At 35.1% G+C, this 19770-nt stretch overlaps 1 protein-coding gene across 44 annotated transcripts in view; it reads left to right on the top strand.

Moving 5' to 3' along the window:
• PTPRD (protein tyrosine phosphatase receptor type D) overlaps positions 1-19348 on the top strand; it is a 1159824-nt gene extending 1140476 nt beyond the window's left edge. For all 44 annotated transcript variants that reach the window (XM_064736588.1, XM_064736631.1, XM_064736633.1 and 41 more), the window contains 7 exons: positions 1123-1408; positions 1858-2036; positions 3294-3420; positions 4353-4478; positions 8835-8989; positions 12836-12971; positions 15357-19348. In XM_064736588.1, the coding sequence (XP_064592658.1) occupies positions 1123-1408; positions 1858-2036; positions 3294-3420; positions 4353-4478; positions 8835-8989; positions 12836-12971; positions 15357-15425 (1078 nt within the window). In that variant the 3' untranslated portion in view covers positions 15426-19348. The remainder of the gene's footprint in view (positions 1-1122; positions 1409-1857; positions 2037-3293; positions 3421-4352; positions 4479-8834; positions 8990-12835; positions 12972-15356) is intronic.
• The last annotated feature ends 422 nt before the right edge of the window (positions 19349-19770 follow it).

Raw genomic sequence — 19770 nt, 5'->3', positions numbered from 1 at the left:
GAAAGAATAAATAAATAGGAAAAATAAATGTTTGACCTTGCCTATCAGTTTTAGGATGGACTTAGAATATTTAATATCTCTTGAAAATAGAGAAACTGTGAGAAGTTTTGGCTTTATAGTTGTCCTCTAGGAGCTTGATTATAATTATTTTTGTTTCTTTCTATTTATACTCAAAAGATTGCGGTTCATAGTGTTCTTAAATATTCTTAATTTAGCTAATCTCAGTGTCCTGAGGGTTTATAAACTGTTGCTTACTATACTATGTGTTTCATTTTCAGTCACTAACTGACAAAAGTTAGGCATTTAGAAAGCCTGGGACTGTAATTCATTGTTGCAGGCATTGGACAGAAAAACAATGTACGAATCCCATCACATTTTAAACTTCAGTTTAGTTTAGCTACATGATGCAAGTAGTTGCAACAAGACTTCATTAGATTCAATCATACAAAAAGGTGTTCTGATTTGGTTCACTGCAGTTGGCATCCAAACAGTTGGATTTTCTCCAGCCTACAGCTAGCACAGCTCTCTAGTCATGGGTCTATGCAAAGACTAACAGTATGTCCTAGCCACGGGAAACAGCAGAGGACAGAACAAACTGTGTTAATAGAACTCCCATCAGCAGGGCTGGGAGATGGGTGGAAAGGTGACCAGCAAAGTATGATAGAAATATGTAAGACACATTTTCTGTTAGATTATTGTTTGCCAATGAATTTACCTCTGTAAAGAGAATAGCAACAATAGCACGTTTAATGACTTAGAAATCATGCTATAAATAAAGCTTGAATTCTTAGAGTATTTATCATCTCCAGTAATTTCCATTTTTAAGCACATAAATCTTGAGAGCATGTTGCAATGTGTTTTATTTCTGTTATAGTCAAACCTGAAACTGCAAGTTACAAAGGTGTCATATAAAAGCATTCTGTGTTCTCAATTGCTTTTAATTTATATTTAGGGAGTTTACTTATTTCAGGGCACCAACCTCTTTCATAAAAGCTGATGTTCACATTCAGAAACATGTGGTATTTAAATCAGCATTACAAAAGTTTAAATCTTGAATGATGTAAAAGTAAGCACAGTGAATGAAACAGTCCATGTTTTCTCTCCCATGTTCATTTCTTTTAGTGCTGGAGTCGGCAGGACTGGCTGTTTCATTGTGATAGATGCCATGTTGGAGAGAATAAAGCATGAAAAGACTGTAGATATTTATGGCCACGTAACTCTAATGAGAGCACAGAGGAATTACATGGTTCAAACTGAGGACCAATACATCTTTATCCATGATGCACTGCTGGAAGCAGTGACATGTGGAAATACCGAAGTGCCAGCCAGAAACCTGTATGCATATATCCAGAAGCTGACACAGATAGAAACAGGCGAGAATGTCACAGGAATGGAACTGGAATTCAAGGTACTGGCATTTTATGTTGTGGGTAACCAAAACCAAATTATCTAACACTGAAGCTGCTCTGTTCTCCACCACTTGTTTCCAGTAATCAGAAGATAAAAGACACCCTTAGACTAAAATTTTAAATTAAATATCTGGATAAGAACCATTCAGTTGAGGTTGATTTAACCATGCTGTTCCTTTATTGTTACTGTATCTTGAAATATGTGTTTGTGTAGTGATTTAATCCTGGAAATTTGTCCAAATGCACTCACAAATGGAGCAGACATTGTACTTTGAAAAGGTGTTAAAGAAGCTTTACAAATATTTGGGTAATGCAATAGAATATGGAAAAGTAAGCATCTGAAGTTGAAATTATTCATTAGTGGCTACTGAGCAGAAAGTATAAAACCTGATAGTGTCACTTGTCTTTGTTATACCTGGCCTTAATTCTTTTAACTTGTTTTCAACAGCGTCTTGCTAGCTCTAAGGCTCACACTTCAAGATTCATCAGTGCCAATCTTCCATGTAATAAATTCAAAAATCGCCTTGTCAATATTATGCCATATGAATCCACAAGGGTATGCTTGCAGCCTATCCGAGGAGTAGAAGGCTCTGATTATATTAATGCCAGTTTCATTGATGGATACAGGTACAAATCATGTTGTGTTCTTATCTTTACTGTTTTAAGAGTTTACAAAATTGTTTACGTAATTATTTTGAAAAAACCAGAGCAGTATAGAAATCCAGTAATTTTTTTGTCTGTTCAGGGCTCATTTGATTGGATGTTTTTTAAAAATTTGTTAAAGGGTTTATATTTTTTCCCCATGCAATATAGAAAAATTTTGTAAATTACATAGAATCTTAAATGTTATATTTTAACCTGTGTTTAAGCCACTAAGAGCTCTCAGTATGCTTTACATGCTGAAAGTTAATGAGACTTCAAGCATGCTCATGATTTGGACCCCTATATCTTCACAGTTTTTCTGCTTAAAAGGATATCTAGAAATAAGATACAGGAGATACACTCTGTGTGTTAAGGTGATAACCCACACTTGGGACACTGCCTAGGACTTGATCTAACCAATGAAGGCCTTTTGTATATAAACAGATGTGCAGCCCACTGGCCTCTTCATGACAACATGGAGCAGCTGACTTAAAGCAGCTGGTTGAAAAAGACATGAAAGGGAAATGGCATTATTTGCCTGTGTTTGCCATAGTTTAGGTGTGCCTGAGTATCCGTATCCACAGAGTGAATTTTCTGAGCCTCAGCTCATAATTGAAAATAAACTCCGTCTCCACTATCACCAACAAAGGTATTGCTGTTGCTTGGAAGAAGCAAGAGCAACACAAACTGGTCATCATCTTATAAAGCTGTTGATGCAATCTTTTAACATTTTGGTGGTAGCTTTCCCCAGTAGGATATAAGGGCCTGGAAATTCACACTCCATTCCCAAATTTTCTTCCTGCCTTACTTTTGCTGGAGGCATCAGACTGTTGAAATGAAGTTAATAAAGAAACTGCTTGATGCTATAATTCCTAAACTTAATAGATTGTTAGACAGTTATTTCTATAAAATGAACCAGCACAACTAAGTGTTTCTTAAGTGCTTTTTACAGCACACAAAATTGAGCAATTAGAGTTGCATTAAAATTTAAATAATAATGATAAAGTCATACATCATAATATTAACAGAGTAATTTTCCTCTCAAAGTTCTAAAAATAAAAAGCCATAGTTTGATTAAACAATCATAATAAGGTTTTAATGTGCTCATTATTAACAGTATATACATTTTCCCTCCAGATAATGTTTTCATATAAGCAAAGAACATGAGTATAGATCCAAAATAATACTGTAAATAATACTGTTAATCTACTTTTGTTTGTTTGTTTGTTTTTGTTAACATAGACAACAAAAAGCTTACATAGCTACACAGGGTCCTTTAGCAGAAACAACTGAAGACTTCTGGAGAATGCTCTGGGAGCATAACTCTACAATTGTGGTCATGCTCACTAAGCTACGAGAAATGGGCAGAGTAAGTACTGCTCTAATATTCCTTTACTAAAATGTTGGTTACAGAAGCTCTTTTCATTAAAATATTTAATTCTTAGGGATATCTAAAGATGAGAATTCTTTCGAAACAGGAGTGGCCTTCCTGGTCAGAGATGTAAATTTTTCAAATCTGTTGATTTGTTGCAATGGACAAACTAGACATGGTGTGTTCGTGTGGGACACATTGAGATTGAACAAGAGAGACCATTGCTGTCTATTGAAAAAGAAAGATCTCTCTTTTGGAAACTTTACTTTTGCAGCATCTCATTGTAAAAATGTTAAAAGAAAGTGTGATATTTTTTAGATTGGAATAGCTTCTGTGTGTTCTGTGCTGCACATGAAAGTTTCATCCCCCAATTTGCAGTTCTAAACTCATTTCATTGGTACTCTGCCTGCTGGAAGGAATGAAGCAGTCTGCTGTCTGGACAGGATTACATCAAGAGAAAGCTGGCATCTGATAAGTGAAATCTGAGTTAGACCATGTGTCTGAGAGAAAAGAGATTATTCAGGACATGGCTAGTGGATGAGTAGTGACTGAGGATAGAGCAGTGACTGAGACTGGGGGGACTTGCTCCAACAAGCAGAAAGGAAGAAAACTGAAGGTGGTATCAAGATTTAAATTGAGATAAAAATTCACCATTGAAAATAAGATTAAGGATAGCTCTTGTCACTGATAGATAATAAAACTGAGCAGAAGTATAAGCAAGTTCAGATATACAGCAATCAATGAGAAACCCTTTGCAATGCAGTGTTAAAGATAACTTTTTACTCTACACCAACACAAGCAGTTCATGTTCCTGTCACTATTGACACGTTCCATGAATATTATACTTAGCTGAGTAAAAAAGGGTTTATACCAGTTTATGGTAGCGCTCTCAGATAATAGGAAATGTATTTTACTTTGTTATTTCATAGGAAAAATGCCACCAGTACTGGCCTGCGGAGCGCTCAGCCAGATACCAGTATTTTGTGGTAGATCCAATGGCAGAGTACAACATGCCACAGTATATTCTGAGGGAATTCAAGGTTACAGATGCAAGGGTAAGTCAACATAACATTACATTTCTTCCCATAAGTTTAAAAGAAAGTGTTTATTTCTTTCTTTTTTCTGTGTTTGGGGATTTTAGAATTTTTACTATTATTAAGAAAACCCAGAGATATACTTTCTACAAGCAATAATAAAAAATCAGATGAAGTTATTTTTAAATAAATGGGATCTTTCTGTAGGAATGATTGACTTCATTCAGATCTAGCATCTGGGTAGCACAGTTTTATAGTTCTGAACTATTTGTGCTAAAATACATTAGATTATTTGAGAACTATTTTCCTCTTTTTCCTCTTTTTCCTCATTTTCCCCTTGATCATTATTGGCTACAATTTTTGCAACATAGAGTGTTGTTTTTTTGTTTTGCACCGCCCTTGAGGCTGAGTGAGTATGAAGGTTAATATACTGAGATTTTAAAACTGCAAAGCAAATGACATTCATAAGAAAAGCTGGACAAGCTTTGCACATTATAATTTGATTTTTCATGTAGTATATTTTCAGCTCTCTAGTATATCTGCAGACTAGATACATGCAGCTGTGACCTTAGCATCCTCATTTTCATACTTCATTTCTTATCTGAACTCCTGAGTCCAAAACTGAATACTCATATAAGATTAAACATACATAAACTTTATATATATTTGGCGTTTCTCTGACTTGATTTCTAACATTTCAGTCTCTGTGGTAGGAAAACATACTGTCAGCCTTTGTTTCTGTAGGCACTTTGGAATAATACTTGTTCAAGCAAAACAGCAGGATGTAATGTCTAGGAATATCATGAGTGTCTACTCAGAGTTGCCTGTCAGGTTCTGAAATATTAGACTTCCTCATGGTTAGCTAGACCACTGCTTTTAATGTGAGCATCAAGTAAAATTGGGTAGTATTGCTATTATTGTATCAAGTGAGCATATGAACCTTTTTTTTGGCAAATGAGATTCGGGTGTAGATTTTTGTAAAGGAACTGTAGATGCATTGGATCTGATTTTCATTCTGTTTGAAATGTGAATCATACGACTCACATCTTCTCTAGCCTATTTGTGCTTAAGAAAAGTGGAGAACAGGCTCCTAGCATCAGTCTTTAAACATGCTTGCAAGCAGAGATAGTCAAATCCAATTTCACTGCAAATATCCTGATAGTTTTAATTGATTTTCTATTAAAAGTCTGTCTCAAGTTGGAAGAATTATTGTGTGACATAGTTCACAAAGCTCTGATCACAAAATTACAGTTATAACAAAAAGCCATAGCTGTAATCAAAGTGTCCCCAAATATTTTATATTTTAAAAAAAGTTCCCTCAAGACTTTGTATTGAAGTAGAATATTTAGGCAAGTCTGCTTACCTACAGCTATCAAACCATTAAAGGGCCAAATAATTAAATAATTAAATTTATCAGAACTAATTTTATTTGGCATGATATTAATAAACCTCTTTTAGAAAGCATTAAGCACATTGAAGCTCCTGGTATAACATTTTACTGTCATATGTTATTGCTTCTCAAATTTTAAGAACCTCCTTATCTTGATGGTCCAAATTTTGTTCAGTGAGCTGACAGCACCATCCTAAATTTTCTAGTTATGCTGGAAAACTATATCTCCTTCCAAAATTACTGGAAGTCGGAAATTCATACCAAAATGTACATTATAGTTTTTCTCTAGTTAGGCTTTTGTGGCTGTCACGCCCAGTAATTGAAATCATTTGACTAAATTGTTGCACTCAAAGAAGAGTAAATGCTGGAGTGATTGCAAACATCCTCTGTCCCTCTCATCTCCAAGTCCATCTGTGCTGTTATAACACCATCCATGCTCTGGCAGAGCCAAGATGACCAGTTATTCCACAAGGACATAAAACAAGGCACTGTACCTGTGTAGATGCCACCAGCAAGTGTCTGCAGTGGAACTCTCTTTTATTTCTGAAACTGAGCTGTGAGTTGCTGTGTGGTGAAGTTGACCTCAGTAACTGTTTCCAGGTATTGCTTCAAACAGCTTTGTACTCACTTTCTCTGGAAACTCAAGAGGTCAATATGTTGGGCCAGTCTTATTTAAGGCTAAACTATTAGTGATGCCTGTAAGAGAGTAATATCAATTCTAAAGCATAATCAAAAGACAATTGAATATCCCCTGTGAGGAGGAAGAATAAATCCAAACGGTCAGCCACTAAACAGGATAAAACATTAAAAGCCCACTGTTCCACACAGGGATTTTAAAGTACTTATTTTGATAGCCAACTGTGCAAACTGTCACAGTATTTAAAAGTAAAGATTTTAATAAAATTTGGCATTTGTATCTGGACTGCTGTTGGCAAGAATCTCATTAAAAGAAATCAACACTCTTTATAATGTCAGTAACAGAGGGAGCTGTAAGAAATTGCAGATCAGTTCCCCATATGCTTTAATGCTAGTCTAACATAGACTAAGTAACTTTACTTCTCTGCTCATTAAATAATATTAAATAACAGAGGTTATTGTCATTTCACAGACTTGCATTGGAATACTGAATTACTTAAATCATGAAAGATACTAATACAGTTGATATATACACACCAAAAAAGAAATACTTACCATTAGATCTATTTATGACAGAGAAATGTGTTAACTTTCCAGTGACAGGCTGGACTTAAATAAATTAGTGTCTTCCTTACTTTTTCTACCTGGAAAAAGTAAGTTGGATTTCAGGTTTTCCTTCTTTGCTTTGAAAGAATAGAAGGTTATTTTTAAGGGAATCAACCTGTACTTGTGTCTTCTTGATAAATTTATATCATCTGCCTAAGGCTATCTGGAGGATGCAGTTTCATTATGTCTTTTTTGGAGAAAATGGGATTACAGAAGCCATTATCAGAGATGTTTGTATTCACAAAATGCCATTTTTGGAACTAAACATTTAGTTCTTTGTGTTGATGCCCACAATAAATCCAATTGGGTGAATATTTTCAAACATTACCTATTTGTCTAAGTGGAAAAAAGTGTTTCACAGATACAGGCCACTAAATTGTCAGTGTGACCTAGTGGAAATACACACTGTGAGAGTCCTCTCATGGAGTAGTTGCTGGCACACACACATTTTTTCTGTTTTCCTCGCTCATCTGAGACACAGGAGGCAAAATCCCACAGAGCCAGAGGAAATATAAAAGCAAATTATTGGGGTTTCCTTTGGTTATATTTAAAATCACTTCTATATAATTTCAAATGTCTGTAGCAGTTGAATGCTTGTGGTCTAAGGAAAAAGAGAGAAAGATTATTCCTGCCTCCAGCATAACTTGCTGCTTTTTGATGGGAATCTCCAGTAATAATGTCAATTTTTCATGAGTTTTACTTAGAAGAAAGTTCAATTTTTCAAGAGTTTCACTTAATAGAAGACCATTTTGAAGACATGACAGGGTAGGTGCTTAGAAAACATGATGTCTAGAGGCACCAGTTAACATCACTGGCTCATATTGCCATGATTTTAAACATTATAGACATGCAGATTGACAGTGTCAAAATCGTCAATGTTTGAAAATGCAGAACAAATTTGCTTTATTCATTTGTATTGCATTTTTATGTGTCCTGACTTTTTGCTCATTAAATAGGCAGATAGCACAAGCTGGCATTTAGTAATTCCAGTGGCTTCATTATAAAAATAACTATGATGCTGTATTCTGCACTTTAAAGAAAAACTGTTAGTATTCCTAACCATGGGGATTGAAGAGCTTCAGATGGCTTGTTTTAAGAAAGGAAGCCCTTCCTTTCAATTTTAACTAACTCCAAGCTGTTGGTGAATTAAATGAACCATTATTGAAGAGAAATTTGTTAAACAACCAGCTTGTTTATCCCTCTTCTTGCAGGAAAAATGTTCACCTCATAGAAAGCAGCTTACTGTTAAAGATAACATCTGCAAGGAGGGCAATGACTTAAACAAGTCTTATCAGTAAAGATATTCCTGCTGAGAAGTAGTTGAGCATATCTCAGAAATGGAAAGCCAGATTAGATGACCTTATTCTACCTGATCTGTATATAAAGGAATTTGTAGTCCACAGGATTCAAAACATAATATACCAAAAAAGTCATATACTCCTCATGGGGTTGTTATAGCTTTGACCTCAGGCACAATTTTTACACCATCAGAATGCCAGGCAACTCTCCTGTGCAGTGTGGAAGAGAATCCATGCAATATGGTTAATGAAACTCATAATAATACTTTTGGGCTGATACAAAAGCTTTAATAGTAGTACTGCAGTTGAAAGAGTTTCCATAAATGTAATCTTAGCCATTCCCCATCTCCTCTCAACGTCCTTACTTTGTGATTGTCTTTATGATTATTCGCTGACCAACTTCAAGCCACAGCAACGTGCTTTATTTGTGTCTAACTTTTGTTAAAGGATGGCCAGTCCCGAACAGTGAGGCAGTTCCAGTTCACTGACTGGCCAGAACAAGGAGTGCCAAAGTCTGGAGAAGGATTTATTGACTTCATTGGCCAAGTGCATAAAACAAAAGAGCAATTTGGTCAGGATGGACCAATTTCTGTTCATTGCAGGTAAGTAAATAAAGCTTAAAAACAAATTATATGCAGATTTGGTTTTTTCGTAAAGTTGATTGCTGATTGTGGTGAACGTGTATATTTAAACAACATTTCAGAGGTGAAGTGTCATATCATGTAATCAAATAGAGGATCTAAAATGGAACAGCATGAACTGCTTTATGAAATGGGAACTGTTCTGTGATAATCCATTTATACAAAAATGGTTCTTCAGAAATATGTGGAAACACGTGATTTTTTCACATATAAATGCTTCTAATTCAGCATAAAAGCAGTCTGGTCAGTGCTGCCCACAGAAGACATAGGAAGAGCCTTATCACAAGCTGCTACATCTGATATTTTTTCCGCTAGAAATTAAAGGCTTTTACTTCAGTAGGAATTATTATCTGCAACCAAGCTAGTTACACCTCAGTGGCACATTAGTAGCAATCAAGATGAGGCAAAAAAAAAAAAAAGGTAGCTATCTCAAGAAAGGGAATGGAATAGTAAGTGATGTTTAGAAATTTTGCCTGTCAAAGAAATCATTGAGGTTTGAGTTTATGAGTTCTAGCTTCAGAACTTTGTGCTCATTTTTGATGTGATGATGTCCCTTCTTTGCAATTGATATGCAGATGAAAATTACTTGCATGGTGTTTAGAAATAATCCAGCATGGGTTTTTTAATATTCTTGTATTTTTTATTTATTTCCACTACAGTATTCTAGAGCCTATAGCAGATGGCCAAAAATGATATCTTTATCTCTTATCTCCTATTTAATAAATTGTTTTCTATAAATTCCATTAGGATTTTAGATACTCATTTTTGTAATATGAAATTCTTTTTTGTAGATTAAATATTATTATTTATATAACAGAGATGCAAAATACTGACACAAGTTGCAAGTTCTTACTGCAAGCCAAGTAGTGCCCCAATACTATCATGAAGACAAATAAATGAGTTTACTGGAGCCTAGTAAACAGAGGAAGAGAAATTTTCCTCTTTCCAAAGTCATCGGTAAACAGAATTTGAGTTCTTTATGATCCTCTAATCTGAAAGACAGACAAAATAAATGTATTGGAATACTCGAATCCTACTTTTCTTGTGTGCCTAAAAATTTTTACAGGCTGCTGAGGAGAGTAGCATACAGGGAACTGATTGGGATTCATTGCACAAGGAGGATGAAGAACAAACCAGATAAGAATAAAACTTATTCTTCAACATTAATGAATTTTGAGAGGACAGGAGTAATAAGCAATATTTATGCCTTTATGCAGATAAGAAAGCCGAGCAGTATTTTTATTCTAGGTTCTTTGTGCCATGCAGACTTGTCCACTTGTGAATACTGTGAATACTGCTTCCATTACATTACATATCCCTCCCAAATGGATGTGATCTTTCATGGTAAAATTATGGACTTCTGCCATTGACATTGCTAGAAAGAAAGTCAAATGCAGTGTAACTAATCATGGCTTGGTTTTTAAATGTCTTTATCATTATTGTAATGACTATTTAGGGACTGGTAATGCTAATTATCATTGCCAGTGTTAGCCAACTTACATGAATAGGAAGTGTCCCTAGCAAATTAGTAAGTTTGTTTATTTCTTTCAGGAAACACAAGATCCTGGATACCTGTGCTTTCCTAGTCTCTGAGGAATTACTGAAATAATGCCTCCAGTTTGTACCATGATGAGTTCTACAGTGAATTAAAACACCCCTAGTGTCACTTCCTTTGGGTCTCCTTTACACTCTATATAATTTTCACAAGCTTGCTTTCTCTGTTATGCAGTAAACCCCCCCAACCCACAAATCTAAATTTTCTTTTTCCGTAACATTTTTACAAATAGGTCAGTGTGTTGAATTAAAAAATTTCTAACCTCATGAGGCAGATACTTAAAACTATTTTAGAAATGGGCTATCCATCTTGAAGTAAAATTTTCACTTAAACCAATATTAGATATTTATAGTCTTTTTATTCCAGCTTTTAGCTCAAGACTGAGGAAGACCTTTCCCAGAATGCAGTCAAGATGTATTTTTAATAATAAACTCTTCTCTCTTGCCAAAAATCAATACGTCCACATAGTTCATTAAAGCATCTCAACTTTAGCTTCTAGTCTAAATTATGAATCATGGGGAGTTATAATGCATCATGAAGGCTTTCTTTACTCTAGAAATCCTTAGCATTTTTGGATAGGAATTGTTCCAATGTTAAAGTATGTTTGCTACTCTAAAGGGAACAGGATCAATTTCCCACAGGCTTTTCTCAAGACATTACACTTGATGACCAATTAGGATTTGCAAGCATTGACATGTTTCCATATTGGTTTCTCGTCCTCATTAAGTCTCTCCTGGAGACATTTGCTGGTTTTTTTAAGTACCCAAGACAAGAAAAGGAATTTCTTCCTTTTGCCTGAGATTTCCAAGTAATTTTTTTTAAGTAACAAAGATTTGTCTACTGTGAGGCCAGAATGCTCTCACACATGTAAATATTTTTCTTTTTAATTAAATAGCAGAGCAGGACAATGTAAAATGATAGTCTGTGTTCATTCTCCTGGTCATTTCCTGGGCTACTTAGTTTAGATCACACTGTAATCAGGTCTGCCAAGTTCAAGCTGGTTCCAACGAGCCGGTTCCAGGATTTTTCAGGATGTTTCTAACGTACTAGCTGTCTAATTTACCTCATCAGGCACCTTGCACTGCAATTGCTTTAGATGTCCAGGACTGTTATTATATCACATAGGTAAATCACCACTGACAACGTGATATTGTGTCAAGTGGTTTGTCAGTTGTCCTTTGGCTTCAGCAACCTGAAGGCACACATCCTATGCAAAATTTATAAATCAAATTGCATATGTCTAATAGCCCTAAAAGAGCTCTGACCTAGACCAAACACCAAGATACCATCATACAATTTGAACATTCAATTTCCACACTACTTTTTTGAATTTGCTGGATTTCTGTCATAGTTCATACAAGAACTCATTCAAGAGTTCTTCACGATTTTCCTGTTGTTCATGCTGTTCCATTCATCTGTCTGGTGAACAGGTCTCATAAATATTCAGCTTTCCAGGGTTATCTGGCTGCAGGAAACCTTGTGAAATTATTAGCATCAACAGTGAGATGACAAGGTGTTTGGTTTCCATCCATAGAAGTTCAAACTTACAAAGTCTTTTTCTCTGTGTAGTTACCTGTCTCTTTTGCAAAGAATAATCATCTTGAATAAGTGATTGTTTAATTTTAAAAGCTGACAGCTATTGGCTCTATTGATGGCAAGAATTTCCATCACTTCTTGCGGGTTAAAGCGAACTGCCAGACTGCCAGACTTGAATAAGACCTGAACTGAGATCTTTCTCTGTCCATTATTTGAATCAGACCATGTATGAACAGGTTCAATATTAAACGAACATCCGTACTTCATACTTAAAGTAGAATGTAAAATAACACAGAGAAGATGTGCAAAACAGGGCATATACATGAAAAACTAAAGTAAAGCTAGCAGTAAAATGCATTTTGGCTTCATTTTCTCTTGTCAGTTCCAATGTATGTTATTGGCAACAAATGTTAACATTTGCCTTCACCATGCAGTGATTATTGCATATCTGGATGAACAAATCAAGTCTTTGCAAGGAAGACTGGAGAGTCTGGATGTAATCAGTAGATGTGAGGTTCACTTGAGTGCAGTCATTCTTTTGAATGCAATGTGGTAATTTGCTATGGAATTTTGCTTAGTGAGCCTTTCCCCATATAGAAATTTATACACATATGGTGTGTTGTAACCACAAAGAATTTGTCAGCCAATTCTTTCAGCATTAACTATCAAGTAACATTTGTTTTTTCCTTTTATTTTGTCTTCATTTTCTTCAACAGTGCGGGTGTTGGAAGGACTGGAGTATTCATAACCCTGAGCATTGTGCTAGAAAGAATGAGATATGAAGGTGTTGTAGACATCTTCCAGACTGTCAAAATGTTAAGGACACAGCGGCCAGCCATGGTACAGACAGAGGTGAGCATGAGTATCCTTATGCAATGGTGATGGAAAAGAAATGGTATTTACACAAGCAAAAATATGCACAGATAGATACTGTATAAGACATGCTTACAGTAATATCTGAAGACATATATTGGCCCTGTGACTACAGGGTAAAATAGGACTATTTCCTGTTATCGCAGTAGTTACTGCAAGATGAGGAAGAAAAAAAAATAGTTTCAATAGTGGATCCTAAATTATGGTAGTTAAGAAATACCCATTTGTGAAGCATGACACATTTTTATTTGATCCATGCTCCCTGGCAGAAATGTGTGGTAGTAAAGAAGCAGGCAAATTGTTTCTGCAGGTGGATCAACTGATTTTATTTTTTTTTCCCTGAGAGCAAGGTCTTGATTATGTCTTCAGACTGACACTGTATTATTTTCATGTTTTTTTGTGTCACCAAGCAAGTGGCTCCTTGGCCTGAAAATCATAATGGTAAATTCAGCATTCAGGATAACTATAGTGTAAATAATTTCTATGCTATTAAGTGTGGCATAGAGAAATAAAGAAAGTGATAAGCAGTTTAGACCAGTTACCTGTGCCTGTATGCTTGGAAATCTGCCACATCATAAAGAATGCTTAAACATTATCAGTTAATGCCCTTAATTTTTGCCTTAATTTCTGAGCAGAAGACCTGGACTAAGCCAGAGTCAATAGGTTAGGAGGACCAACAAAAAGGAAAAGAGAAGGGAAACATTTTAGATCACACATTTATTTAGTATAATTTGATTGACACAGGCCTTTAAATTAAGTCTGTGAAATTTAAGATGGCTCCCCAGAGTTTGCCATTTTCCACAAGAAAATTAAACTAGTTCTGTAGAAGCTGGATAGTTTTACTTCTAAGAAGACAACTTCATAAAGCTTATATGAAAAATACAGATACTTATTTTTAATCTTGTCAGTTAGCCAAGTAAATCACTGTGACCATACTGAAGAGTTAATTCCATTTCTTTCCCATTACCATCATTCTTCTGGATAAGCAAAATGAAAAATGACTGCTTTCTGTCATTTTGGCTGCAAGAAATAGCTAAAGTACACAGAAACTATGCTTCTTTGAGCCTACCTGACAAATGCAGAGTTCAATTCTGCAATATATTCTCTTTCCTCCTGCTTTGACTTATTTCTGTATGCTGCCCTTCATCCCCGCTGCTGAAAGCAGAGGTGTTCTGTAGGCATGTCTTCCAGGATTCTGTGGCAAACAAATCTCTCATTCAGTTATAAACTGCCAGGAAATCTAATCCTTATTAAACAAAGCACTTCCATGTGGACCATACGCACACTTAAAATTTAAGCATGTGTGTAAGGCATTCTGCCACTGTTCTAACTATTCCAACTAACAGAAATGAACTATGAGTAATCATACTACCTCAGTGAAGCAAATATCTGATTAGTTCTCTGGCCTCCGAAAGGATTTTAATTGTGATCTTAACAACTGCAACCTGTGCAGTTACCACACAGCACTGTGTGGTATTTTGTCAGAAAAATAAATAGACATCCCTGGTATTTTTGAGAAATTTCTTTTATTTTTGTTTTTAAATTTCTTTTTTTACTTTTTACCATTTAAACCAAGAATGGCAGTTGGAAATAAATACGTAGATGTGCCATTTTAGTGTAAGTGTGCAACAACATAAATGTGCAAAAGGACTGCTTTATGGAGGTGAGAATAACACAAACTTACAAATGTTAGATTCATCTGAGGTATGAGAAAATTTCTCAGCACACTAAACTTCTCTCTGTCTCCAGGTATAGGTTGAAATGAAGTCTGATTTAGGTGAATGAGGTCCTTTAGCTCTATATTTCTCCTTAAGTCTTTTTCTTGCCAAGGTATCTTCACATCTTCATCAAAGCCTATCTTACTGAAAGGCTGGAATTCCCTTTGCTTTCTTTGCATGATTTTTAAAGTGATGGTTTTCCATACAGAATTCCATATTCAGGCTGTGATGGACCCTTTTACTTAGTGTGTTGTATTAGCTGTAGAATTCATTGTTTATTTTGGTACTTATTTTCAAATATGAGCAGGGAAAGCATCCTAGCATGTTCCTATCAGAAGAAAGCTTAATGCTGATATTGTTTTAATCCAGAATAACAGACTGTCAGTAGGTGGGTATATAGTCTCTGCACAAAAAGAAGCTCCATTCTGTGGGAAATGTTGTTGCATTAAATGACTGTCTATCTTCATCTGTTGTAACTCAGAGTGGTTTTCTGTTGGTGTCAGCAAGTGAATATTGCTGAACTGCAGATGCCTCTGCAGCCTATTTGTTTGCAGCTACAAAATATTCACTATTACTTGAAAGAAACTAGAAACCAACCAACAAGCTGACTTTTTGATGCACTTTTTGTCTGTTTTTCTTTCTCTAGGATCAATACCAGTTCTGCTATCGAGCCGCACTGGAGTATCTGGGCAGCTTTGATCACTATGCAACATAAAAACCCATTGTGGATTTTTATTGCAGGCCCTTTAAGATCCAGAGAGCCGCTTCTGAGCCATACAATGTGCTTTAGAAGTACTTCTTAACTCTTAGCTAAGGAGCAATTATTGGGGATATATAAAATAAAAAATAATAAAAAAAGAAACAAATGAACAAAATATTGGGGATATATAAAACAAAAAAACAACAAAAAAAAAACCCCACCCAACAAGAAGTATTCCATGTGGACCAAGAATTCACAGTTTAATAACCTAACCATAATAAAAGAATCCTGACCACTGAGGCGTCTGAAGGATCTCATTTACAGATACCTCAAGGGTTCGACATTGGTTGAAGTTAAAGGGAAGAGGAAACTTAATCAGAAAGAGTGATCATCTTATTCAGGATTACATGATTTTGAAAAGAGGAGTTTTGAGAACTGCAGTTCAGTGCAAGATGTTTGTTGCAAGGTTGGGTTCTGGCTTCCCAAACAAAGCGGACTCTTTACTTCAACATCACCGTTTCCCATCATACTGCTCATCATAACACTTAAGGGAAAATGTGGGAATGTTTAAAAAGAAAGTCCTTGATTTAGTTTTTTAGTATTGTAAAGATACTGCTGACCTGTGCTTCATTTTTAACTGTGTAAACTTTTTCCTTTTTTTAACAAGAGTTTATCATTCGATGAAGTGAATTAAAGAAAAAGTTGCATAACTGTTAATATTTTTGTTTAAAAATGTAGATTTTTTTTTTAAGCTGTAGAACTGTTATCTGTAATATTGTGCTGTAGAAATGTTAGATACTTTGAAAATTTGCACATTTTTGTGCAGTCCTACAGTACCACAGTCTTGTTAGATATGAATTTTGTAGTTTTATTTGGTTTTTTTTTTTCTTTAAGAAAATATTCATTGTAATCAGTTAAATCAAAATGGGGCTTTTGGTTTATTTTGGAATCAACAGGGAGGCGCAAAGTATAAAGATGCTGCTAGCACATACACACACACGCACACATATGCACATGCACACTCACACCCTCTCTCTTTTATATATATATATATGTATTACTGTCTACCCTTTTTTGACTCTCTGTATAGTTGCAGAGAATACAGATGGATTCAGATACAGATTCACACACATGCACATAAACATATCAGTCCTTACATACCTGGATTTATGAAAGCATTGGGAAAGTTTTTCCACATACTACAATTGTATCAGACTGCAATTTGATCATCTCTGCATTTTTAAGGTCCATAAACTTCTGTTTCAAAGAGAAGTGAGGAATGCACATCATTGATATTTGAATGCCATCTCTATCCCAAATAATATTTCTATCCACATTTCCACCTGAACACACACACATGCACATATACAGAGCACACACATGCACACACGCACACAGAGTATGTGATTTAGGCTTCAAGTGAAGTTCAATATTTGTAACACTATAGTGCAATAAGAAATCATATTATTAAATGTAGGAGGTGTGCATGTGGGAAAGGTCAGTGCATATCCCTTTAGGAGGGGAGAATGTTGTAATATACTAGGTATTAAGATGTTTTAAAATTGTATTCAATAGTAAACTGTCTATAGTGTGCGCTATATAATTTACATTTATCGTATGTAACAGGGCAAAGCCAAACACACATTGCTCTGTGAAATCAAACGTTTTGTGGCATACAGCATTGTTTGGGGATGCTGGGGTTTATTTTAATTTTACATTTAGAGTGCCTTATATTTGATGCCTATTTTGAATAGTATTTCTTTAAGTTAGCCTTCATTTGTATTTAGTTTAGTTTGTTTATATCTCTGTTGTTCTTTTCAGACATTTTAATACATGTACCAGACAATTTTGAAAAATATGCATTTCCAGTTTCTAATCAAGTATGGATGGTAATAAATGATAACCCAAAACATATAGGTAGTCAAGGCCCTTTATCTTTCCATATTTCTAATAACAGAATAGCCCACAAATTGGAAATCTATTTCTGGTTGGCTTTTCAAACCCACTTTGTCACTGGTTATAGTGTTATCTGTCATTGCCGAGCTGTAGCAGCACAGTAGCAGTAGTTGACAGCAGCAGTTCTTATGCATCTTCCTTTTTTCTTTTATTTTCTTTTTTTTTTTCAGATTTATTTTGGGACAAGTCCTGCTCATTCACTTGTGTCAACAGATTGCTAAAGTCAAACCCTTGCTTTCAGTGGGAAGGTTCATGTAAGGCCAGCAAGACTGAGCCCACATGACATATTGGAGATTGATAGATTTTATTCTAGGAAAAAGGAAAATTCTCTAAACAGCACAAAGTACTTTTTGAGACTCTTTCTAGAATGCCGTTTACATTGACCTTGGTCAGCATGTGTTCTGCCATTGTTAGTACATCAGCATCAAAGGATGCTTTCTTTGGGGTTTCAAATAGGAGCATTGCTGTGGCTTCTCCATGTGGCCTCAACATTTTTAGTTCTTCTTCCAATTTTCCCACTCCTATGAGAAGTAAAAATAAGAAAGACCAAACTCCAGCAATTGTATTTGAGCACTTTTGTAATGAAAAAAAAACCCAAACCAAAAAAATCAAAACAGAAGTATAAATATATATATATATATGGAATAGAAGTATTATAGAAGGCTACCTCAGAATGAGATTCTATAACTTACATCTGAACCAGAGAAGAATGTGCACTATGTTTCTTTCTCTTCTTCCTTCTTGATTTATACTTTGAAATAATTATTAAAATACCAGGTTATGTAGTGTGGTCATGTTCTTGAACTCAAACATAGGAATTCAGAAATACAAAACAAAGTGTCATTTTGAAAACATAGACTAAAGAAGGTTCCTGCACACTGGATCTGTACAAAGATCAGTGCATTTTCCCTAGCAGACTGTCTTGCAAGCTCCAACAAAAATAAGGGAGTAAAAGAAATACAAAAAAAGGCAGAGCCAATTTGTGAGAAAAACTGTTGAACAACTAAATACTCCTTTCAGGTTTTTTGTTTCTTATGATAGCTCTTAGCATCATTGATGTGCATTCCACTTTCTGTATTCCAATATATGTATTCTACAGTTAATTTAAATTGTGAGCATCTTTGTCTACATACATCATACATTTCCAAGCTTAAAATTGGTTTCATCAGCATAACCAGTACGGTGCTATTATTTACGTTTGTATGTGTAGTTATGTCTAATTCTGTAATTAGTTACAATGGGGAAAAAAACCCACAAAATATATAAAAATTATTTATACAAAGGTTTAATTTAGCTCTTTTTTAAAAATTTATTTGAGTGGTTAGATAGCAGAGAAGATGGCTGGGGGAAGGAGTGACCTTCTAAGGAGATTTGCACTTTCTATATATACCTTTGTACTATGCACTGCCCTATTGATTCTACACCCAATAATAACTTGAACCCATCTGTAAGAAATTGCTTACAAAACCCACTTGTATGTATTTAAAAGACACAGAACATGTAAAAGGAAAAAAAAAGCAACTGCTTTTTTTGCTTCCTTTTATTCTCTCCCATTTTTCTTTATTTTTTTTTATTTCTTTTTTTTTATTATTATTTTCTTTTTTTTTTTTCCCCTTGGTGCCCTGATACTCCACAGATATCAGAAGGCTGCAGGTCTCATTATAACCATCCATTATGTGGCTTTGCCATTCAAGCTTGGAGTGTCTTTACAAAGATAATAAAAACTTGTGTTCTTTGCTCTTGTTTTGGATGCATAGACTGAAAAACTTTAAAAAATTACCTTGTAAAATGGCTTGTTAAAAAAGATACAATTACCTCTAATTAGTAGTACGCGTAAATGTTTTACAGAATGAAAGGCGTGCTTTTTATTTTCTTACTTCGTTACATTGGTGGCAAAAGGAAGTCTGTATGAAAATCAGTTCTTTGCTGACACAAGTTCCATTTGTTACAGATGAATTCTAATAAAATGTCAGTGTTATGCAGCCCTGGTCTTCTTTCTTAAGCAGTACTTTTGAAATCAAAACTTGTTTGGTCCCTCTTGGTGATAAAGGAATTTAATTGAAACTACAAAGCAGTCATTAATCTTCTTAACTAGCTGCTGGACAGTGGAAAATGCATTCTTAGGTTAGAAAATATATATCATCTTCAGCAGCAAGCTTTGAGCCAGCATAGGCAAACCCTTTGGCATAATTTCTCATAGTTCCATCAGCTTAATTGAAATTACCACACTTGACATGCCTCTGGAGTTCCCCTTTGTTCTTTAGAAATGTATCACTACACTGAGAGAATAGATTGTTCTCCATTCATGGGTGCAACTCAAAGAGGGCCAAATATCCACACATTTGAGGTAAATTGTGAATTTTTAATCCCTGCAGATTTAGCAGCTTCTGGGGTAAATCCAAAG

The sequence above is a fragment of the Zonotrichia leucophrys genome, chromosome Z (genome assembly GCF_028769735.1).
Source record: "Zonotrichia leucophrys gambelii isolate GWCS_2022_RI chromosome Z, RI_Zleu_2.0, whole genome shotgun sequence".
Classification (NCBI taxonomy): domain Eukaryota; kingdom Metazoa; phylum Chordata; class Aves; order Passeriformes; family Passerellidae; genus Zonotrichia; species Zonotrichia leucophrys.
This window is presented reverse-complemented; position numbering and strand designations above follow the sequence as displayed.